This window comes from Jaculus jaculus, chromosome 5 (genome assembly GCF_020740685.1).
Source record: "Jaculus jaculus isolate mJacJac1 chromosome 5, mJacJac1.mat.Y.cur, whole genome shotgun sequence".
In the NCBI taxonomy this organism is placed as follows: domain Eukaryota; kingdom Metazoa; phylum Chordata; class Mammalia; order Rodentia; family Dipodidae; genus Jaculus; species Jaculus jaculus.
This window is the reverse complement of record NC_059106.1, coordinates 45,727,437-45,751,909: the sequence shown is the minus strand read 5'-3', so window position 1 is coordinate 45,751,909 and position 24,473 is coordinate 45,727,437. Positions and strand designations below refer to the sequence as shown.

The 24,473-nt window shown below is 44.1% G+C and overlaps 2 protein-coding genes across 2 annotated transcripts in view; one reads left to right on the top strand and one right to left on the bottom strand.

Annotated features, from left to right (window-relative positions):
* Mtor (mechanistic target of rapamycin kinase) overlaps positions 1 to 24,473 on the top strand; it is a 156,512-nt gene that overhangs the window by 49,992 nt on the left and 82,047 nt on the right. Inside the window, exons 26-28 of the mRNA XM_045151108.1 lie at positions 4,855 to 4,997; positions 8,648 to 8,810; positions 8,940 to 9,085. Coding sequence (XP_045007043.1) covers positions 4,855 to 4,997; positions 8,648 to 8,810; positions 8,940 to 9,085 — 452 coding nt within the window. The remainder of the gene's footprint in view (positions 1 to 4,854; positions 4,998 to 8,647; positions 8,811 to 8,939; positions 9,086 to 24,473) is intronic.
* Positions 12,600 to 18,742, bottom strand: Angptl7 (angiopoietin like 7). The gene is made up of 5 exons (XM_004657646.3): positions 18,233 to 18,742; positions 15,646 to 15,746; positions 14,923 to 15,117; positions 13,783 to 13,981; positions 12,600 to 13,600 (listed from the first exon to the last, which is right to left on the bottom strand). The coding sequence occupies exons 1-5, from the start codon at positions 18,585 to 18,587 to the stop codon at positions 13,431 to 13,433; spliced, it is 1,020 nt and encodes a 339-aa protein (XP_004657703.1). The 5' UTR covers positions 18,588 to 18,742; the 3' UTR covers positions 12,600 to 13,430.

The window sequence follows — 24,473 nt, the reverse complement described above, 5'->3', positions numbered from 1 at the left end:
TATCTGTTGTAATGTTGCCTTTTTCATCTCTAATTTCATTAGTCTGTGTCTCTTCTCTCTTTTGGTCAGATTTGCTAAGGGTTTATCAATCTTGTTTATCCTTTCAAAGAACCAACTCTTTGTTTCATTGATTCTTTGGATTTTTTTTTCTATGTCATTAATTTCTGCCCCAATCTTTATTATTTCTTCCCGTCTACTGGTTTTTGATTTGCCTTGTTCTTCTTTTTCCAAAGCCTTAAGGTGAAGCATTAAGTTGTTTACTTGTGACCTTTCTAATTTCTTAATATAGGCACTTATAAATTTCCCTTTTAGGACTGACTTCATTGTGTCCCAAAGGTTTTGATATATAGTAGTCTCATTATAATTTTACTCTGAATTTTTTAATTTCCTTCTTGATTTCTTCATTGACCCATTCATCATTTAGTAGTGTATTGTTTAGTTTCCATGATGTTGTAAATGCTCTATAGCTTTTCTTGCTATTGATTCATAGTTTGATCCCATTGTGATCAGATAGAGTGCAAGAAAATATTTCAGTTTTCCTGTATTTGTTAAGATTTGCTTTGTGTATGGTCTATTTATATATATACCATATATATATTTATAATGGATACCAAGTATATATATATATATATATATATATACACACACACACACACACACACACACACACACACACACACATATATGAATGATATATACATATATATCATCATGTATATATATACATATATATAATGAATACCATATATATATTTATATATGGCCTATTTTAGAATGTTCCATTTGCTGCTTAAAAGAATGTGTATTCTGTAGCATTTGGATGATATGTCCTGTAGATATGTATTAGGTCCATTTGTTCCATGACCTCATTTAATCTAGATGTATCTCTGTTTATTTTTGCCAGGATGACATGTTAATTATTACAGTAGGGTATTGAAGTCACCCACCACAACTATCTGGTGCTACCTGTGACCTTAGTTCTAATAGCATTTGTTTGATGAAATTGGGTGAGGAAATGTTAGGTACATATATGTTTAGGATTGTAATATCCTCCTATTGGAGTATTCCCTTAATCAACATAAAGTGATCTTCCTTATCTTTCCTAACTAATGTTGAAATGAAGTCTGCCCTGTCAGATATTAGGATAGGGATCCCTGCTTGTTTTCTAGGCCCATTTGCTTGAAACACCCTTTTCCAACCTTTCACCCGAAGATAGTGTCCATCCTTTGTAGAAAGGTGAGTTTCTTGTGGGCAACACATTAAAGGATCCTGCTTTTTTTTTTTTTTTTTTTTTTTTTTTTGAGATAGGGTCTTACTGTAGCCCAGGCTGACCTGGAATTCACTCTATTCTCAGCGAATTTGTGGCAATCCTCCTACCTCTGCCTCCCAAGTGCTGGAATTAAAGGTGTATGCCACCATGCCTGACTGCTGGATCCTGCTTTTTAACTCAAGTCTGCAAACTTGTGACTTTTGGTTGGGGCATTGAGGCCGTTGATATTAAGAGTTATGATTGAGGCCAGGGGAGGTGGTGTACGCCCTTAATCCCAGCACTTGGGAGGCATAGGTAGGCGGATCACCATGAGTTCAACGCCACCCTGAGACTACATAGTGAATTCCAGGTCAGCCTGAGCTAGTGTGAGACCCTACCTGAGACCCTCACCCAAAAACAAAAGCGTTATGATTGAAAAGTGTGTACTTACTTTTTCCATTTTTCTTGTTTTGTTGTTCTTCTGGTTTTGCCTTTGCTCTCTTATATTAACTAGTATTTGAGTATTGTTTGTTTTTCCAGGTTCCTTATATGTGTGCTTTTCTTTATCTTCAGCTTGGAGGATCCTTTCAAGTATATTCTCTACAGTTGGTTTTGTCTTCATATATTCCTTTAGCCTGCTTGTGTTGTGGAATGTCCTTATTTCTGTGTCTGTTTGAATGGATAGCTTTGCAGGATAAAGTAACTTTGATTGACATTTGTTATCTTTCAGAACTTGGTATACATCATCCCAAGCCTTTCTGGCTTTTAAAGTTTGTGTTGAGTAATCTGCTACGATCTTGATGGGCTTGCCTTTGTATGGGACTTGATTTTTTTCTGTAACTGCTTTCAGCATATATTCTTTCATTTGTATGTTTGGTAATTTAATTATAATATGGTGAGGAAGGGTTCTTTCCAGGTTTTGTCTGTTTGGTATTCTAAAGGCTTCCTGTATCTGCGTTGGCATCTCTTTCCCAATTTGGGGGAAGTTTTCTTCTGTGATTTTGTTGAAAATGTCTACTATGCCCTTGGAGTGAAATTCTCTTTCTACTATACCCTTAATTCTTATTTGGTTTTTTTGTTGTTGTCGTTGCTTTTGGTTTTTGGAGGTAGGGTCTCACTCTAGCTCAGGCTGACCTAGAACTCACTAAGTAGTCTCAGGCTGGCTTCAAACTCACAACAATCCTCCTACCTCTGCCTCCTGTATGCTGTGTATGCTGGCATACACAGGCTTGCACCATCATGCCTGCCTCCCCTGAATTCTTATGTTTGATCTTGTGTCCCAAATATCGTGAAATTCCCATTTATTCCTTCCTATTAGTTTGTCTTTCTCTTTGTTAGACTGTAGTAGATCTGCTACCTGGTCTTCTAGTTTAGATATTCTGTTCTCTCCTTCATCCATTCTACTGGTAAGATTTTCTACAGAGTTTTTTATTTGATTTACTATGTTTTTCATTGCTAGTATTTCTGACTTTTTTTTATTTCTGTTTCCTTAGTCATGTCTATATTGACCTCCTTATTTCATTAAATTGTTTTCCTATGTCTTTGTTGATTCCTTTGACTTCCTCTTCGATTTCTTTGAGCATATTTATAATCACTTTTTTGAAATCTTAGGCATTTCCTCTAACTCAGTCTCACTGGAGGTCATTTCTGATGGATGTATAATTTTTGGTGGATTTAAATTACCTGATTTTTTGTGTTTCTTATGTTTTAATGTTGGGATTTTTGCATCTTGGATTAATTTAATGCTTGGGTATTCTAATTATGTGCAGTATTATTAGACATATCAATCAATCTGACATTATATATTCAGGGTAGGCACTTCAGGTGTGGTCTTAAGACTCTCAAAGTAACCACAAAAGTGACCCTAGGTGTTTTGTTTGCCTGTTATGAAAGTGTTTGTGTAGAAGGAACATTGTGAGTTTGAGGCCAGCCTGAGACTATGTACTGAATGCCAGGTCAGCCTGAACTAGAGTGAGACCCTATCTCAAAAACAAAAACAAAAGAAGAGCTGGAGAGATGGTTTAGCAGCTAAGGCACTTGCCTGCGAAGTCCTAAGTACCCAGGTTCAATTCCCCAGATCCCACATAAGCCAGATGCACAAGGTGGCGCATGCATCTGGAGTTTGTTTGCAGCGGCTGAAGGCCCTGGCATGCCCATTCTCCTCTCTCCTATATCTACCTCTTTCTTGGTCTCTCAAATATAAAAATAAAATGTTAAAAAAAAAGAAAAAGGCACTCACACACAGCACTAGCATTGTACAAAACACTTAAAAATTCATCACACTTAACTAGTAAATTCTTACGGCACTCTATGAGGTAGAAGCTGTCATCTTCATTTTATATATAAGGAAACTGAGACAGAGTATTAAGTAATATGTCAAAGATCAGAGAGGCAAGCTAATTGTGGTGGCACATGCCTTTAATTCCAGTATTTGGGAAGCTAAAATAGGAGAATTCCCATGAGCCAGCCTAGGCTACAAAGTGAGATCCAGCTCAGCCTGGGCTAGAGTGAGACCCTTCCTCAAAACCAAAACAAAACAACAAAAAAGATCAAAGAGGCAGGTGGCACATGCCTTTAATCCCAGAACTTGGAAGGCAGAGGTAGGAGGATGGCCATAAGTTTGAGGCCACCCTGAGACTACATAGTGAATTCCAGATCAAGCTGGGCTACAGCCAGATGGTACCTAAGAAAACAAAACAAAAAATAGATCAGGCCAGGCATGGTGGTGCACACCTTTAAATCCCGGCACTCGGGAGGTGGAGGTTGGAGGATCACCATGAGTTTGAGGCGACCCTGAGAATACAAGGTGAATTCCAGGCCAGCCTGAGCTAGAATGAGACCCTACCTCAAAAAAAAAAAAAAAAGGATCAGAGAACCAATAAATTACATAACAGATAAGAACTCATGCTGTTGAGCTTGAATGTGTCTTTGGTCACTACTCTAGACCACTTCTCCAAAGAGCCCAATATTTCCATTTACCTGCCCAAGCTACTCCAAGAATACTCTTTGTGGTACCAAGGAAGGGACCCCAGGGCCTCATACTTGGTAGGTAAGTTCTCTACCACTGAGCCAAGCCCTAGCCCATCCAAGTTCTCTTGATGGCTGGAGAGTTCAGAGTTTTTAGGAAAGTTGAAGACAGAGAATAGAAATTAAATATGTTCAACTTTTGTCCTTACGCCACCACAGTGCTGTGACTTTGCACTTACTGGTCACTGTGTAGCATCACTGATGACCTGACCCTTTCTCTCTTCCTGTGACTCTTCACTGCTACATGAGCTGAGGTACTAACTTGCTTCCTGCAAAGCAGGAGGCCATTAGGCTCTGATGAAGTATGATAGTACCCATTTATTCTGGCTCTGTAGAGCTCTGTGCTCCACTGATGGTCAGAGTGCAGCACAAGCAAAGCCATTCCTCTACTGTGATATGTTCCAGAGGTCACTGGAACATGCTCTTGAATCTGTGCTCTGGAAGAATTTTGTTATGAGGTGTGATTTTTTTTTTTTTCTTTTAACTCCTCAAAGTAGACTAATTGTTAAATAGATGGCAGCTCTTGACAACTGGGCCTTAAAGCTGATGGTTTTCCATTGTCACTTGTGGGATCATAGGCCTGGGGAGCTGCCAGAAGGGTCTCCAAAGATGACTGGCTGGAGTGGCTGAGACGGTTGAGCTTGGAGCTGCTGAAGGACTCCTCGTCACCTTCCCTGCGCTCATGCTGGGCCCTGGCACAGGCCTACAACCCAATGGCCAGGTATGGTGTGCCAGGGCTCCCTTCTGCCCACTTCTTTTCCCTATTTTCAAGGTTTTTCTGCAGTGAACATTTATTGCTTATAATGAGGCATAAACTGGTAACTTAATTCACAGACAGCCCTTCTCATTAGCAAATAGCAGAAGCAAGGCATTTCATCTCCCTTTCATCAGCACAGCTGGCTTGCCCTGAGAATTTAGCAGCAGTGATCATCCCCGAGGCTATGGCTTTGATACCATGATTTGGTTCCTCTAACTTCTTTCAAGTATTTTTTTGACGTGTATATTTGTATGTATGATGCGGGTGTTTATCAACATCAGGTGTCTTCCTTGATTGTACTCTACCTTTTTTTTTTTTGAGTCAGGGCCTCTCAGTGAACCTAGACTCAGCGATTCACCTAAACTAGCTAGAAGGTCTAGGAATTTACCTGTCTCTGCCTCCCCAGCTCTGGAATTATCAGGGTGCACCACCATGACCAGCATTGTACATGAGATCTGGGGATGCAAACTCAGGTCCTCATACTTGTGTAGCAAGGGCTTTACCCACTGAGCCATCTCCTCTACCCCTTTAATTTTTTTGTTGTGGGCGGGGGGTGTTTTTCAAGGTAGGGCCTCCCTCTACCCAGGCTGCCTGGAATTCATGTATGTAGTCTCAGGCTAGCTTCAAACTCACATGGATCGGCCTGCCTCAGCTTCCCAAATGCTGGGATTAAAGGTGTGAGCCACCATGCCCAGCTCTCCTTAATTTTTTTTTTCTTTTTTTTTGAGGCAAGCCCAACAGACTGGCCTTTTTTTTCTTAATTGTAGAGAGAGAGAGAGCAAGAAAGACAGAAAGCGAGTGAGAGAGAATTGACAAGCCAGTGCCTCAGCCACTGCAATTGAATTCCAGATGCTTGCGTAACCTAGTGGGCATGTGTAACCTTGAGCTTGCCTCACCTTTGTGCATCTGGCTTACATGAGGTCTGGAGAGTTGAACATGGGTCCTTAGGCTTCCCAGGCAAGCACCTGAACTGCTAAACCATCTTTTCAGCCTCCTTCTTCCCCATATCCCCCCCTTTTTTTTCCAAGATAGGGTCTCACTCTATCCCAGGCCAACCTGGAATTCACTATGTAGTCTCAGGGTGGCCTTGAACTCGCAGCAATCCTCCTACCTCTGCCTCCCTAGTGAATGCTGAGATTAAAGGCATGCGCCACCACCACCACCCCCTTTTTCTTAATAAGAGAGAGTAAGAGAGATAATTGGTGTGCCAGGGCCTCTAGCTAATGTTACTAGACTCCAGATGCATGTGCCGTCTTGTGTGCATATGCTACCTTGTGCATATGTCACCTTGTGCCATCTGGCTTACATAGGATCTGGGGAGTTGAACATGGGTCCTTAGGCTCCTCAAGCAAGCGCTTTGGCTGCTAAGCCATCACTGCAGCCCTCCCTTTAATTTTTTACAAACAGTTTCTAGGAATTCTGTGTGCCCATAGATTGATATGCTTGGCTGGTGTAGTGATGATGTATCTGGGTGATTTCTGCCCAAGTCACCTCTGAGAACAGTGCCATTCAAAAGAAGCTATGATAAATACACACATGTGTGTTTGAGTTACTTCTGAATGCGTGCATTGAGATCCAGTGTAACCTCTGACCCAGGCCATGAGGGTTATGACTTAATTATATACAACTTTTAGACTTCAGGTTAGTTTTTTTTCCTCATCGCATTCCAAATTTACACATTGGTTTAACTTAATTTTAATATGCAACAGAAAGAGAGAAGCACCAAATGCTAAACCTGGCCATTCCAGGCATGTGTTGTAGTTTCAACTTCTCTCTGTTCACGGTGCCAAAAATGTGGAGAAAATAACACTGGATGTCTAGGATGCCAAAGTATGTTCACCTATGCAATGCTGTAGTGATTTCAAGTCATTGTGGTATCCTAGAAATAGCAGTTCTCAGGCATCGTGGTACCCTTCTTTAATCTCAGCACTCAGGAGGCAGACGTAGGAGAATTCCAGTGAGTTTGAGGCCGCCTGAGAATATATAATCAAGTCCAGATCAGCCTGGACCAGAATGAGACCCTACCTCAAAAAATAAGTAAAGAGAGAGAGAGCAGTTCTTGGGGCTAGGGAGATGGCTCAGTTGTCAGAGGTGCTTGCTTACAAAGCCTGCCAGCCCATGTTTGATCACATAGCACCCACAGATGCAAAAAGTGGTACAAGTATCCTGTGTTTATTTGCAGCAGCAAGAGACTCCAGTATACACACACACACACACACACACTCACACTCACAAACACACATGCAAATAAGTTTTTCAGAAAGAAGTAGCAGTTCTTGTTCCAGGTATGTGCAAGGCCCCAGCTGGGGCGTGGAAGAGAGAACCTTCAAGACTTCTTTGCTGGTGCTTCTAATTTTTTAAGTTTAGTGTCAACATCTTTCTCCATAGCAACACCCAACAAAGGGTTCTGATTATATTTGGAAAGCATTAGCAGATGCTGCCTTTGCCATTTCTGATCTTAAGACATTGGGCATTACCTGAGAAGCACTTAAGGATTGTTATACCTAATTCTGCTAATTCCAGTTTCTATGTTAGAAGTGCCTTTCCTGATCATCCCCTCAGTGAAGAGAAATGACACAGAAACTGCCAAGAAATCTTTCTGTGAAGACAAGTTCTTTGCTGTTCTCCTTCCCATCCTACTCTCCCACAGTCTCGTGTGTCACAGCATATACCTGCTGTAGAAAATACTGTAGTTGGGTGGGAAGATGGCTCAGCACATACGAGCACTTGCACATAAGCATGAGAGAGCCCGGTTCACCCTGAGTTCAATTCCCTAGCACCCACATAAAAAAGGCTAGGCATGACCAAGCAATTCTCTAACTCCAGTCCTGTTGGGGATGGGGGGCAAGACCAGAGACTTTCTGGGACTTGCTGGCCAGCCACCCAGTCTGAAAATGGCAGTTCTGAGTTCAGTGAGAAACTCCCATCTCAAGGAAACACTTAACAGGGCATAAAAGAAAGACATCTTATACTTTCCTGGCATCCACACTTGTGAGCACAAGGTGTATACATCTGTGCACACACCAACACCACCCCATACATACATCACACCACACATGCTACACACACACACAACACACACTAAAGATACAATAATCACCACTGGGTTTAACACCTGTGAAGTTGAGGCAAGAGAATTTCTGTGAGTTTGAGACCAATCTGAGCTGCAGTATGAGACTGTCTCAAAAAAAAAAAAAAAATAGAGCTGGATGTGGTTGCGCACACCTTTAATCCCAGCACTCAGGAGGCAGAGGTAAGAAGATCGCCATGAGTTCAAGGCCACCCTGAGACTACATAGTGAATTCCAGGCCAGCTGAGCTAGAGTGAGACCCTACCTCAAAAGAAAAAAAAGAAAAGTAATCATTACCTAGGTATGATTCTTTTAATTTAATTAAAGTTAAGATTTAAAATTTACTTTGGTTCAAGTGCTTAATGACCAACAGCTACCATATTGCTTGGAATATTTAGATCATTCCAACAAGTTCTGTCAGACGCATGGGTTTACATAATCCAAATCTGCATATCAAAAGTGGATTGAAAGGGTGACTTTGTGGCACTGGACAGGTGCATGGAAGGGTTTTTCAACACCCTTCTCCACTCCCCTGTGCCTCCAGGGATCTCTTCAATGCTGCGTTTGTGTCCTGCTGGTCTGAACTCAATGAAGACCAACAGGACGAGCTTATCAGGAGCATTGAGTTAGCCCTCACCTCTCAAGACATCGCTGAGGTCACACAAACCCTCTTGAACTTGGCTGAGTTCATGGAACACAGTGACAAGGTGAGATTCTTCCCCATTGCCTAAGTAGGGGATGGCAGGGAACCAGTGGGTCAGGTGGGGAGGGGAGCCCCTGCATACAGCCCACTCTTACTTGTGCCCTCTCTGACATTTTCTTATGCTTTCCTCTAGGGCCCTCTGCCACTGAGAGACGACAATGGCATTGTTCTACTGGGTGAGAGGGCTGCCAAGTGCCGAGCATATGCCAAAGCACTACACTACAAGGAACTGGAGTTCCAGAAAGGTCCCACCCCTGCCATCCTTGAGTCCCTCATTAGGTAAGCCATGAACCCTTTTATCTGCTACTTTATCCAGAATAACATCCCTTCTCCCACTGCCTGGTTCTTTGGTTCAAGTGCTTAATGACCAACAGCTACCATATTGCTTGGAATATTTAGATCATTCCAACAAGTTCTGTCAGACAGCATGGGTTTACATAACCCAAATCTGCAAATATCAAAAGTAGATTGAAAGGGTGACTTTGTGGCACTGGACAGGTACATGGGAGGGCTTTTCAACACCCTTCTGCACTCCCCTGTGCCTCCATAGTCACTTGTAGACTTCAGCTCTGTGAAATCTGCCACAAGGTCTTGTCACACATGAAAATGACATGTGCTTATAGATAGCTGTCCCCAGTAGTCAAGCCATGATTACCATATCTGTTGACCCTTACCACCTGAGTTCCCATTGTTTTCTAGTGTGTGCTTTCTTGTTCCAGTGAAAATAATCAGATGCAATTTTATAGCCACAGAAGCATGTCTTTTTAGGTATCTGGGTTACATGGTGCTCTGTGGACAGGAAGGAGCAGGAGGTGTACTGGCTGCTGGGCTTCCAGGGCTACACCAAGGCAGGGTTGAATCATAGTGACTGAATCTGTTAGTGTCTGGCCTCCTTCTTTGGAGCTCTGTGAGTACCAAAGGCAGAACAAAATCTGAGACACAGTGGTCTTTCCCTTCTCCTAAAATGGGTTTGAGTCCTCTGAGTATGGAAAAGGTGGTTGTTTAATGAGTTTTGTTCTGTATGAAATTACAAGCAGCTAGAAACATTAGCTTCAGTTCCTAGGAAACTGTTCACTGCCCCAGTGAGTAAAAAAGGATATTAGCTCTGCAATCTAATTATCTTCATGGAAATGTGAGCATGGTTGATCATATAGCTGCAGATAGTTCAGGACAAATCAGTGGCTCATAAGGTCCTCACCTGGCTGCTAGAGGAACTCCAGTTGTATCCACCAGCTGGGTTCCCAGTGGGCCCTGCCTGCAGCAGGTGCTGAAAGCTTTCCTGTAAATACTTCGTCAAGGTGGATGTGGTATCTCACACCTTTAGTCCTAGTACTCAAGAGTCAGAGGTAGGAGGATTGCTGTGAGTTGGAGGCACAGTAAATGTGAAGACCTGCATTTCTTCCCCATCTCTACCTGGTAGTGCAACCTCATGATATAAGTGATGGAAAATGTGGCAACTTAGGGAATGGGGCCCTGACGCAGTGGTAGAACGCCTACCTCGAAAATATGATAACTGATATGTTAAGCGCAATTTCAGATAACTGATTTTTCCCATTTGTGTTCTTGCTGACTTTTCATGTTTGAAGCCTTCTCATCTCAGTCTTCTTCGGGTTTTCCTCATTTTTGGCAATGTTAAAACATTAAAAATAAGTCCTCTTAGCAGGGTGTGCTGGCACACTCCTTTAGTTCCAGCACTTGAGAGGCCGTGGTAGGAGGATCACTGTGAGCCTGAGGCCAGCCTGGGGCTACAGAGCAAGTTCAAGGTCAGCCTTAGCTAGAATGAGTCCCTGTTGGTCCCCCAGGACAAATTAAGTCCCACATGGAATCCCCAAATGAGGCCAACACTGAGGCAGTGTAAGCTGCGCAACATGCATTGCTTCTGGGGGGAAATCACATAACAGCTATGACACTCTTACTTGCTGGCTAGAACATAAGAGTGGGGACTTGTAGCCATCAGTCTGCACCCAAACAGGTGCCTGGAAAATGCATTGCTGTCAGTCTATACCACTGTGGGGAAGGAGCTATGGGTGATCTGTCCATTCTCTACCAGGTGCTCTCCCTCTGCCCCCTCCATGAAGTTCCTCTCCAAAGTGTCCTGATGCAGAGGCTGGTTTGAACCAAAAGCCCCAGGGGGTTTTCAGTTGTGAGGTCTGAAGTAAGTGAGGGTGAAAATCATCAGCTACTTCTGCCAAGGGCATCGTGCTCTCTTTACTCCTTTCAAGCCCCGTTCTTTCTGTGCATTGATCCTGGCAGCATAGTGCTAAGCACTCTGGATTCTCCTGCCTGCCTGAGGAAGTTTCTGTTTGACGGTCAGTTCTATGGGAACCCTACTTCAGTGTAGTTCTTCTCTTCTCACTTCATTTCTCTGAAAACCCCCCAAATTTCTTGTTTTTAAGATGAAGTAGGTTCCCCAACAATCAGTAGAAAATAGAGTAAGAATAATGCTTGCCTTGTACTCACTGATTTCAGAGGGTGATTCTTTTTATAAAGATCAAAATTATTTGATATCCCTTGCAGTTAAAGATTTTATCTTAGCCAATCCTAGTGGCACATGAGTCCTAGTAGTCAGGAGGCTAAGGTAGAAGGATCACTGTAAGTTCAAGGCTAGCCCAGGACTACAGAGTAAATTCCAGGTCAGTCTGAGCTAGAGTGAGTCCCTGCCTCAAAAAAAAACAAACAAAAAATGTATATTAGTGTGTATGCGAGTATGGTGCTTATGTGTGTGTGTTTGTGCTCATGTGGGTGAGTACAGGCATGCATATGCCACAGTCTGTGGAGATCATAGGACAACCTCATGTGTCTGCTTTCACCTCTACCTTGTTTGAAGCAGGATCCCATGTTGTTCACCACTGCACATAGCAGGCCAGTTGACCTGCACGCTTCCAGGAATTCTCTGTCTCACCTGCCATCTCACCATGGTGGACTTGAGACTTGAAGACATGCACTACTATGCTGGCTTTACATGGGGTGCTTGGGACCTTTATTATTTTTTTTTTTTTATTTACTTACTTACTCTTTTTGTGGGGGTGGGGAGGCTTGAGGTAGGGTTTCACTCTAGTCCAGGCTGCCCTGGAATCACTTTGAGCCTTGAACTCATGGTGATTCTCTTACCTCTACTTCCCAAGTGCTGGGATTTCATGCACCACCACACCTAGCTGGTTCTGGGGATCTTAACTTAGCTCCTCAGGTTTGCACCGCAAGTACTTTACCCACTGTGCCATCTCTCTAGCTCCTCTGTATTTTTAATTAGAAAGTAGAAACACATCTTTGCAAGGCATTTTGAAACCAAGTGGTGTGAGAGTTGGTTAGAGGCCCAACATCCAACCCCGTGCAGGGGCTTTTGACCTTTCCCCCCTTGTCTGTTCTTTATTGACTTCCTGTTCCTCCCTTGGTTTCCCTGAATCCTGAACAAATTCCAGAGTCATTGCTTAGTCTCTGGCTTACTTTTTTTTTTTTAGAGGAAGATAGAATTGGCATGCCAGAGCCTCAGCCACTGCACTCGGACTCCAGATGCTTGTGCCATCTAGTGGGCATGTGCCACCCTGTGCTTGCCTCACCTTTGTGTGTCTGGCTTAAGTGGGATCTGGAGAGTTGAACTACTAAGCCATCTCTCCAGCCCCTATCTGGCTTTTTACTTGGAGTTCTTACCATGCTCTAAGTGTTATGATAAGAATTACAAAAGAAAATACTCAAGTTTTTATGGTGTTTATTATAGAAGGAAAAGACACTTTGAAGTTTTAAACAAAAACTACAATATTTATTTATTTATTACAAAGCAAGATGCTATGTACAGCATAAATTTTTAACCATAGCTCCATCTACATTCATTTTCCAGCCATTTCTTATAGACTAGATAAAAACCAAATTTCTTTGAGCCCATTTTGATAATGTGAGTAAAAATGGATATGTCTGTGTTAGGTGGGAATGTTTTAAGGTAGTTTTGTGTAATTTCTGAGAAACCCCCACTGGTGCTCCCTACTGTGTCAGACCCAGGTGGGCAGAGGAGGTGCCAAGACGCTGACTGCAAGGCCCAGGACACTGGAGTATCTACAGATTAGCCCAGCCTGGAGCAGTTAATCTTCAGCTTAACAACTTTTTGTGTTTTTAAAAATCTTATAGACTGAGGTAATTGGATTCAAAAACAGAAAAAAGTTCTCCTTCTCCATTATCCTACAAAGTTCTTTTCTAATTCTCCAGGCCTCTCCTGTAAGAATCAAAATCATAGTTATTTTTAGTAAGGAGATTTGCTTTTTGCCATCAGCATAAGCCTTAGAGAAAATGGATAAGTCACCTCACAATTACTGTTTTCCACTTATGGAAAAGAGGAGACTGGGGATCTTCAGGGATCAGGGGCAGAGCGTCTACTCAGTCTCGACCCCCGAGAAGTCTGGCAGGACCACTGGATTTAACTGCTTCACCCTTTTGCTATAACAGCCTTGGTACATATAATTCTACTGTGCTCACTTCAACACAAATTCTGAGGTCCTGTCATGCTTTGCAGAGAATGACTCCTCCATTAGAGATGATAGACCGTTCCCCATCCTCCCCTTTCTATACCCTCTTCCTGCCCTCCCCAGCCTCCATTTGCCTCCCTTCCACAGTCCTGCTCTGCAGCAGCCTCCTTTCAGGGCTGAAAGGCTTCAGGGCGGATCTTCATTTCCACCCGCTTGAGGGAGTAGTTGGCTCCATGCCAGCCATACCAGGTGATGCCATCCATGTGCTTCCTGTGTTCCCCTAGGCGGTAGTACACTCCGTTGAGGTTGGAATCTGTGCAGCAGTTGTACCAATATCCACCTGGCATGAGAAACAGATTGGGCTACTAGGCTGGGACAGACTGTTATGAGCTGTTACATCTGCTAGCAAAGAGGACACCTCAGCCAGAACACCAGCTGCCCAGCTGTAATTCACTCTCTGTCCTCAAGGGGGGATTGTAGGCTTATACTTAAATTTCTCCTTTCCCCAGGTCCCAAACTCACCTTTGCGGAGCTGTGCACACTTGTCCAAACAGTTATCGTTGTCCTTGTCCTTGGTGCTGAAGACTGTGTTGTTATGGTAGAGGAGGGCATCTTTCCCTACATTGCCACTGTAGTTCCCCAGGAAGAGGCGATAGCTGTTCAGTTCATTGCTCACAGCAAAGTGGCTGTACTCTGCATAGCGTGCATTGCCCTCCCAGTCCTAGTAGGGAAGAGCAGAGTCTTAGAGAAACTGTAGAGGACTTCAGTTCACACAGTCCCTGGACTGCTCCTCTCTTTCTAGCCTCACAGCCAAACATGGATTTGGTGGGTTTTTTAAGTTTTGTAAATATTTTATTTATTTATTTGAGAGAGAGAAAGAGGCAAATATATGGGGGGGGGAGGGAGGGAGAGAGAGGGCAAAAGAAAGAAACAAAGAAAATGGGCACACAAGGGCCCCTTGCTACTGCAAACAAACTCCAGACACATGTGCCACCTTGTGCATCTGGCTTTATGTGGGTACTGGGGAATCCAACCGGGATACTTTGGTTTTGCAGGCAAGCGCCGTAACCACTCCAGCCCCAGTGTGTTTGGTTTTTGAGGCAGGGTCTCACTCTAGCCCAGGCTGGGCTTGAAGTCGTGATGATCCTCTAACCATGACCAGTCAAACATCTTTTTATAGGTGTGAATCTAGTAAAAACTTTATTAGTTGTTATTTATAGCATACCATTCTAGCTGGGAAACAGCAAATAAGGATCTTGGGTCAAACTTTTCTCTGGTTAGTATACGGCATTGATTGGTCTTTCTATATGCTATAACTTCCCTGGCTGAAGGTCTAGATGTGTGATTTGGCTAAATCCAACTCAGAGATGTTGTAAAAGTAATGTGAGGGCATAGCGCTTTAAAGGCCTTTTTAGAGGGTTACCAGCCAGTATCAATAAGATTTTCACTGAGAAGACCTCCCAAGCAGAGATGGTATTTTGACCCAACTGACTGCTGGGTTTGCTCTGTTCTTCCTGGGCCTGCCTTGTCCTGGACCAGCTATATCCCTACTTTTCTGAGAAATAGAAATAGTAATCAGCAAGGAAACTGTCAGAGTGAGTATACAGTCCTTAGTGAACAGACTAGCATTGGCACCTTCATGGTCTTGGGCTTCAGTCTCACCTCAAGCTCCACACGGAGCCGTGTTGGCTGTCTGGTGAGCCGATGGATGTGTTCGTTTCCCAGCCAGAAGTCCCCACGAATGCTGCCAAAGCCCTGCTTATACTGTCTCCAGTCTTGGTAGAAGGAAACAAGGCCACTTTTGCGCCTTTGGATGATGGTCCAGCCTCCACCTGAAGTCTCCATATCGCAGAACACCTAGAGCAAAGAGGAGTCAGGGAGGGACTCACAGGGGCAGGCAGCAGGATCTTGAAGGCAGGCCTTCCTACAGAGCCCACAGTGTACGCACTCCCAGACTCACTGAGCAGCAATACTGCCTCAGTGTTGAAGGCTAGAGCAGGGTGCTGGTTGGCTTAGGAAGAAATACATACGTTGAGGATAGGGTTAGTGTATACAGCTTAAACAAGAAAATCAAATGCTTCCAATATATCACTTTCATATTTTTTTCTCTCCCTCCCCCCAAGTATAGCTGTTCTAGGACATCACAAGAGATTTAAACTAGTTATCTGGTGGCTATAAGAATTAGAAAATTTAAAGAGGATGAGTAGCTGCTGGAATTTGGCAAGGAGGGTTCCATAATCAAATGTTCTCATCAATCTCCCCTAGAGGGTGTTTGCTTCTTTGAGTTTTCCTTTTTGAAGACCAGGACAAGCCTTGTTGTCTCTGTGCCTTTGAAGGGTGGCAGACAGAGGGTAGAACATGGAAAGTGGGCAGTGGTGACCTCACCTCCAGCTCAGGGCTACCCAAGAATTCGTCAGGAGGAAGCTTGTATACTCCAGAGATGCGGTAGTTCTTCTGATAGAGGGAAGAACAGTCGTAGATGGCATCTGTAAGAAAGGCACACAAAGGGTGAACAGAGACTGGGGCCCTGAGGTGAGCAGGGATTGCCTGTTGCTTCCAAACTGGATGGTTAAAAATCAAGACTGCATTCCTACCATGAAGTGCCCATGGGTAATTCCCATGGTTTAGAGGGTAAGTATCAGGAGTTCAAGAGGGGCACATGTGGACTTCCCTGGTAGTGCTGCAGTGCAGTGCCAGAGGGATAGTCAAACGGGTGGCTTCCAGTTAAGTCTGAAGTAAATTATCCTGCTCTAAATTTAGGCCAGTAATTCTAGAAATAGTGTGGCGGGTGAAGGCCACTTAACAGATGCCCTTGTGAGTAGCTTCAGGCTTCTTGGGCAGTATCTCTATTAGAGGATGGGTTGCTAAGTATCTCAGAGGGTCTGATGTTTCTCAACGTTACTGGCTATTGCCAACTAGAACCCTAATTAAGGGAGACAGACTTTTCAACCTATCCCTCCCCCAGTATAGTAATGCTACATGTGCAGCTGAAAACCAAAACCCTGAAGAGCACTTTGGGACCTTTCTTGAAAGTTTGGTTAAAACAAGGAAGGAGCCAGGCGTGGTGGCGCACACCTTTAATCCCAGCACTTGGGAGGCAGAGGTAGGTGGATCACCATGAGTTCAAGACCACCCTGAGACTACATAGTGAATTCCAGGTCAGCCTGGGCTAGAGTGAGACTACCTCAAAAAAAAAACAAGGAAGGGATGTTTTCCCATTTTCCCTTCTGGGGTTGACTCGATGTCTCTTTGCTGTCTCGGGAGCTGCACTCTGTGTGGGCTTTTGTCTTACTCCAGATAGCAGAGTGGGTTTGCAAGAAGCCTCTGCTTCTGGTGGAGTCACAGAGCAAGCTGTTACTCTCCTGGAGATGCTGTCTGCTCTCTCTGTCTTGGGGCTTTTTTTCTGATGACCACTGGGCTGGAGTCTTGGGGAGAAGGACAGGGGTAGCAGTGGAAGATGTCCAAAGTACCTCAGTTTCCTTGCAGAGCATGTTGGGTAAGGGAAAGTGGGATACACTGCCCTCATTCCTTAGAGCTCTTCATGGCACTGGTACAAGTCTCAGCGCTTGCCTCAGGGGATACTCGGAGTTTAGAGGTGACCCAACACCTGGCCACAGCAAAGAAAATAAGGACTATGTCCTGAAGAATAAGAGGTGTGGCAGGAGGCAGTGTACCATCCTAGGACGCTCCATGCTGGGGGTGAGAAAATACCCTGTTTGGAGGAGCAGGAAGTAACTGGCATCATTAGATGTCCCTTGTCTGGCCCGACCTCCCAGATACCTACTTTCATTTCACAGACTAAATCAGGATTCCCCTCTCAGGCAGATGGCCTGTGAATACCTTTCTGTCCCCAAACTGAGTCAGGAAGGCCAGGCTTTGAAAGTGATCTGCAAATTTGTTTAGTTAGATAACAACTTTTACATTAAAAGTTTTTCCTCATTTGAACCAAGGGTTGCCAAGGACTTATTGTAAGCTAATCATGTCTTCTTGACATAATGCAGCCAGCAGTTTTTATATTAGCCAGAAATGCTGCATCTACAAGACACTCCTTTCAAATATTTTTCAGTAATTTCAGAAAATCAGATTTCTCTATGAGTGGGAAGTTCATGTTGGCCCATCTATGCAACAACTGAGAGTTATTTTGCCAATGAAAGCATAAAATATGCCTTGCTTTGGGCTGTTAATCTTTTTTTTTTTCAGCATTGCATTTAGTTATTTCCTCTGCTATTTGGGAGAATTTTATTTGAGGCCATAGGAAATAGAAATATCAGAACTAAGGGGTATTGGAACCCATCATTTCCTGAGCACAAAGGGTTTCTTCCAGTGGCTGTGGGCAGTGTGCCTCTACTTCACTGTGAGCCATGAAGTGAGCTGGCTTTACAGAGAGAAAATACAACATTCATAATTCCATTTCTACTGAACCCTAGGGATCACTGAGAAATGTTTAGGGTGGAGGAGCAAGTATTGAAGGCTGATGCTCATTCCTGCTTTCTTGACAGGTACAGTCTGCTCTTGGTAAGGTACACCAACCTGTCACTTTGGACAGCCCTATCATAGCTTAGTGCTCCAAGGTGGGAAGTCATACTCTCCTAATTTGCTGAAGAATTGTGGTTAAGAGAGACCTGTAGAGCCACTAGGCAAGGTAGCTCATGCTTATAATTCTAGTGGTTGGGAGGCAGAGGCAGGAAAGATCAAGAGTTCAAGGCTAGCCTGGACTACATCAAACCTTGTTGAGGGAGAATGAGAGAAAGAGCAAGAGAGTGTCTTGACATCTGTGGGTACTGACTAAGTTTACATATCATGACAAGCCAAAAGAAATTCTCTGTGAGCCTTTACTGAAGGAGAAGTGTATCCCCCTGAAAGTCCCCAGCAATTGTTCTGATGAACAGGTCACCTAGAAGCAGTGCTGGGACAGGGAACCCCTCAGCCATGTGACAGGAGGTCGTGAGTGTGTGTGAGGGCGTGCCCTTACCTGCCGAGGTCTGTGTCACCGTCTGGGCCGCCTGTAGCTGCATGATGTCGAGCTGGTTGTTCATCTCGGAGTACTTGCTCTCGGCATCCGTGAGCCGCGACTCCATGCGCTTGCTGCTGCTCTCCAGCTCCATCACCTGCATGACCACACTGACCCAGTCACTCTCCTGCTTCTTGCCCAGTTCAGCCAGCAGGCTGCTTAGGTTGGCCACCTGGGCTTTGAGCTCCGTCATCTCCTCACAGCACACAGCCGCTTTGAGCTGGGTGGGTGTCTTGCGCTTAGGGGGCTTCTGCAGCCACGCCGGGTGGCTGACGAAGGCCACCACGAACATGCAGAGCCAGGCCTTTCTCAGCATCCTGTGGAGGCTCACTGAAGAAGGCTCTTCCCTTGGGGTCTGGATGTACCCAGCTGTGGCCTGTGCACCTACAAGCAAGCCTCAGTCCTTCACGCTGGGGGCCCTCACACTGTCCTTTTCTTTCCTTCTTAGCCTTTCTCAAAGCTAAAGTTTCTGAAATAGAATTTAGTGGCTATCGGATCACTTTCCTTTCTAAGCCTGAATGCTCCACCAAGTCAGCATCTTAAATACAGTTTGCGCCTGTACCTCCACCCCCACCGTGGCCCTGTGCGGGGCTTCAGCCCCTCCCACCTCATTTGGGAGGGTCAGGTGCCTGTTGGGTGAAGTCAGCGTAAACTTAGGCCAGAGGAGAGGAGGAGGGAGACAGGGCAAGTCTTTTTTTTCCTTGCCTGCACAGACTCTGGGCTCAGACAGGCACTGTGAATGTGTGTTTCCAGTTTCGCCCATTGGATTATGCCCTTGCCAGCCACTGGCTCAGCTCTATCAGTGACAGGCAGGGTTAGAGGGATTTCTGAATTCCAGTCTGAAGGTTACATAAGCATAGAAGGAGGGTAAGGTAGGTGTACCAGAGGTGGGAAGAAGACTGCTGGCCCAGGGAGCCCTGCTAATGTAACCCATGCTGTGTACATGAGCTTCTGGTAGATTTTATGCTGTTGACTAGGCTGGCTGGTCCCTTCTCTGGTCAGGATTTTACAAAATACATTGTTTTGTTTTTGTTTTTGTTACTTGAGGTAGGGTCTCACTCTAGCCCAGGCTGACCTGGAATTCACTCTGTAGTCGCAAGGTGGCCTCAAATTCACAGCAATCCTCCTACCTCTGCCTCCTGAGTGCTGGGATTAAAGGCATGTGCCAGCACGCCCAGCTTGCAAAAATTCTTATTGCACATGAATCTAACACTATCTCATATTTGAAATTTTCCAACTTAGAAAACTTCTAGACATAGAATAAATATCTTTGAGAGAAAAAAAATACTTTGTCATTTGTATCTGTGGGACTGTCTTTCATTTTACACACTCTTCTTCTACAAGGAGCAGCCAGTATTACCTTCTCACACTTTACATTTTGCAAGGAGGTGTCAGAAGCCTAGAGCAGAGATGAAAGCTCAGCCTGGTAGTTCTGGGGTTGGTCATTCACAAATCTGCCAGGGTCTGGGCAGCACGGAACAGCAGGCCTGCCCTTGGCCTGGCTTTAAAACTTATAACATGTATTCAAGTATAGAAAAAAGACTCCCCGTCACCCAGTAAACCCCCACTGAGAGTAATTTCCCTCTTGTTATACAATTTGGTTTGCAATTTGGAATTAGTATCTGGCTTTGTATCTGAGAAGCAAGGTGTTTATAATTTTTACACACTTGATTTGAAGGACATTGTACTGTTGAAAACATATGAAAATGTAAAACAGCAAACAGCCTTTACATAAGCTTTTCTTTCCCAAAAAGTCCTCTGTCCTTTAACAGTAGCTCTGTAGGGACATATGATTGCCTTTCCTGTGTTAGGGAGCCACTGAGGCAGTTACCTGACTGTTGATACTCATTGTGGGGCCTCCTTTTCCAATCAGAGCAGAAAGAGATTTCTATTCAGGAAGTTGGAGTTACCAAGCAAGTTTTTGTTTCTGAATTAAAAAGCCAAAGGGGGCTAGAGGGATGGCTTAGCAGTTAAGGCATTTGCCTGCAAAGCCAAAGGATCCAGGTTCAATTCCCCAGGACCCACATTAGCCAGATGCACAAGGGGCCGCATATGTCTGGAGTTTGTTTGCAGTGGCTGGAGGCCCTGGTGCACCCATTCTCTCTCCCTCTTTCTCTGTCAAATAAATAAATATTTTTAAAAAGCCAAAGGGGCTTGGATGGATCATGATTTGTTTCCTCACATCCTTTGCATCCTTTGTCTCTTTTTCCTCCATGGGATTGAGAAAGCTCTGGTTCCTTCCGGAACTTGTTATTCTCCCCAACAGTTTTGATCAGAGTAGACACTGTGTTAGCCCTGCTTTTTTTCTTTTCTTTTCTTTTCTTTTTTTTTTTTTTGCAAATAGTTAGCTCAGCGGCTCAGTGGAGCACTACAGCCTCCGCTAGCTCCATGGAGTTCATCATACAACATCTGCACTCCACGGAGCTCTTCGAGGTAATCTCCTGACTACCCAGTGACATTGTGCTGAAACCACGCATCACAGAAGTGCCATACACAATACATCTGTATCATCTCACATAACCCTACCACTCTGGATCTGTAGTGTAGTAACAGCAATTAAAATGTGTCATCTTAACAGTGACTAAGTTTTCATAACTGGACAGAAAATGAATCTTCCATATTTATACAACCCCTGTGCCAGTCTTCAGTGAGAGAGGGTTCAGAAACTTCTAGCTTTGAGCATCAGTTTCTGGTCTCTGGCATGTATTTCCAGAAGCTTCTTTCTAGCATAAGACATAACTTAGAGACAGAAGCTTTTTAAAGGAGGAATGCAGTTTTTTGGGTTTTTTTGTTTTGTTTTTTACTTATTTATTTGAGAGCGAGAGAGAGGATGGGCACGCCAGGGATTCCAGCCACTGCAAATAAACTCCAGATGTTTATGTCCCCTTGTGCATCTGGCTAACATGGGTCCTGGGGAATCGAGCCTCCAACCGGGGTCCTTAGGCTTCACAGGCAAGCGCTTAACCACTAAGCCAATACTCCAGCCCAGGAATGCAATTTTTTTTTTTTTAGGAATGCAATTTTTAATTGATTTTTTAAAATATTTTATGTCTTATTTTCAAGCAGAGAGAATTAGCATGCTAAGGCCTCTTGCCACTGCAAATCAACTCCAGACACAAGCCACTTTGTGTATCCGTCTTTACATGATTACTGGGGAATCAAACCCAGGCTACGAGACTGCAAGTGTCTTTAATCACTGAACCATCTCTTCTGTAACACAGAAGCTTTTTGTTTTGTTGTTGTTGTTGTTTTTTGGGTTTTTTTTTGTTTTTGTTTTTGTTTTTTTTGTTTTTTTTTTGGTTTTTCGGGGCAGGGTCTCACTCTAGCCCAGGCTGACCTAGAATTCACTCTGTAGTCTCAGGGGGACTTTGAACTCATGGGAATCCTCCTACCTTAGCCTCCTGAGTGCTGGGATTAAAGGCGACCATGCCTGGCCAGAAGCTTTTCTTATTTGAAGATTTTCTTAAATTGCCTAAGCTGTCCAGATGTCAATAAATCCCCTTAAATTTTGAGAAAAATAACTAAGTAAGGTTATTTCTCATGCCAGAATATTACTAATTTCCAGAACACCCACAATCTAATACTCTCTGATGGCTTAGATTCCGGCTTTTTGAGAAAAATGAAAACAGTCCTTGTGTCTAGAGCTGCTAATTACTTAGAAGAAGCCATGGAGCAAAGCAATGGCTCCTGCTCAGGGTGGCTTCTCCTTCCTACTGCCCTCCAGTGAGCAGAGTGACCACAAAAACAGGAACTCGCTGAGAAAATGTGGAAAATGTGTGCTGCGTTCCATACAGCTCTTTTTTTTGTTTGTTTGAATTCAGTTTATAAAGTAAACATAGGGCTGGAGAGATGGCTCAGCAATTAAGGTACTTGCCTACAAAACCTAACAAACTGGGTTCGATTCCCCAGTACCCATGTAAAGCCAGATGCACAAGGGGGTGCATGCATCTAAGGTGCATTTGCAGTGGCTAGAGGCCTTGGCATGCCCATTCTATTCTCTACCTGCCCCTCTCTCACACATTTTCTCTGTCTGAAATAAATAAATAAATATTTTTAAAAGGTAAACACATATTCAGCTGATATAACAGTTAATACACTAAAGTTAATGTGTGTGTGTGATGAAATACATATACAGCTTTCTTCATTTTGCTAGTGATAAGAGAGGGCTAAATAGTTTGATGTTTGTGGAGTAGATGTTTATAGAAGTATAGCTTACAGGCTTCATTAAACAGCAGCACACATTCACATAGCCTGGCAGATTTCAAAGACTTTCCAGTGTTGAGACTACTGCCTTACGCTGGCCCCAAGGACTGGAAGCAGTGGAGCAGCCTGAGGACTGTGGAATGGGCCAACCCTAGGAGTGGCCTCTCCCTCCACCTATAAAGAAGAGTCAGGTCTCGCTACTTGAAGAGGTCCCTTCTAGAGAGGCTTCTCCTTTCTCATGTGTTGCACCTGTGCTTGCTTGCCTTTCAACTGTCTCTTTTCAAACTGGTGAGGGAGGGAAGCAGCGCCGTCAGCACCCTGCTCTCGCCGTGGGGCGAAGCCTTCTCAGAAGTGGCTGCTGGCCATCGGTTTAGCTGGGTGCTTCAAATGAATGTTTAGCTTCTGCTACTCTTCAGTGGGTCACCCCCTGGATTACAGTTCATAGCCATTGACTGTCCAGCCTTTTCATCACTCCCCAATCCTATTTCTAGCTCAGCTGAAAAGCCCAGGTCCACCACAGAACCTATGTCTATCTCTATCCTAAACCTTTTGATAGGCCACATCTACCAAAGAATGCCCTGGACCTATTGGAAATCACTTTTCTTGCTGGGGGTATAAGTGTAATTTTATAGGAACTTTGGGCTCAGTCCCTAGTACCAAACGGGGGGCGGGGAGCATATCTCTTGGGCCTCCTCTTTAGATCCCCCTATTTAATTATAACACATAGTAAAATGCCTGTCTCTGATTACTCTCAGGACTTTGTAGCAGACATCCTTTCTGTTAGCCACCAATTAAGTTGCAGTAAACCAATAGTGCTGACACAGTTGTCTCAGTCTGGTTGGGAAGGCAGCAGAACTTGAAGATGGTGTGCCATGCTACAGTGGGGGCTCACAGGAGTGTTTAACCCAGACGATACTGTAGAGAAATTCACCAATTAAGTGTACCCAGACAAAGTACACAAAGAAAAGAGAGGGAGCCAGGAATGGAGAAGGGCATTTTAAGCACAGATCAGGTATGGGAAAGGCCTTGTGAATAGGAGAAAGTAAGTTGGCAAGTGTAGCCCCAGAGTAAAAAGAGGGTCCCAGGGGCTACAGAGGTGGCTTATTGGTCAAAGGCACTTGCTTGCAAGTCTGACAACCCAGGTTCAATTCCCTAGTACCCATGTAAAATCAGATTCACAAAGCGGCACATGCATCTGGAGTTCGTTTACAGTAGCAAGAGGCCCTAGTGTGCCAATTCTCTCTCTCTCTCTCTCTTTCTACTTGCAAATGAATAAATAAAATATTTAAAAAGAGCAAGAGGAGCTAGATGTGATGGCACATGTCTTTAATTCAGCACTTGGGAGGGAGGCAGAGGTAGGAGAATCGCCAGTGAATTCAAGGCTATCCTGAGACTACATAATGAATTCCAAGTCAGCCTGAGCCAGAGGAAGGCCGTACCTCAAAAAAATATATGTGAATAAATAATTTTTGAAAGAGAGAGGGGATACAATAGAAGTTAAAGCAGAAGTTGGGCTGGAGAGAGCTCAGCAGTTAAAGGCGCTTGCTTGCAAAGCCTGACAGCCCAGGTTTGATTCCCTAGTACCCATGCAAAGCCAAATACATAAAGTGGTGGACACATCTGGAATTCATTTGCAGTGGTGGGAGGCTCTAGCATGCTCATTGTGTCCTCTTCCTCGCTTTCTCCAAAAAACAAGAGAGAGAGTGAAGAAGAGGCAGCAGGAGGGCAGCCAAGCCTCAGAGACCCCACCCATCCAACTTAGTATGATTGTCCCTCCATAGACAGGGCTGCAGGAGGAACCCAAGGAATTTTGGTTCCTTGTTGTTTTGTTTTTCAATCTTACCATAAAAATAGCCTTTTGTGGGCTGGAGAGATAGCTTAGAGGTTAAGGCACTTGTCTGCAAAGCCTAAGGACCCAGGTTCCACTCTCCAGTACCCATGTAAAGCCAGATACACAAGGTGGCACATGCATCTGGTGTTCATTTACAGTGGCTGGAGG

Coding starts and splice junctions, on each gene's coding strand:
- Angptl7 (XM_004657646.3), bottom strand. CDS start 18,587: ATGCTGAGAAAGGCCTGGCTCTGCATGTTCGTGGTGGCCTTCGTCAGC. Junction 15,118..15,645: donor TGGGTAGCCCTGAGCTGGAG/GTGAGGTCACCA, acceptor TCTTTGCTCTAG/GTGTTCTGCGATATGGAGAC. Junction 13,982..14,922: donor GGCTCCGTGTGGAGCTTGAG/GTGAGACTGAAG, acceptor CTTCCCTACTAG/GACTGGGAGGGCAATGCACG.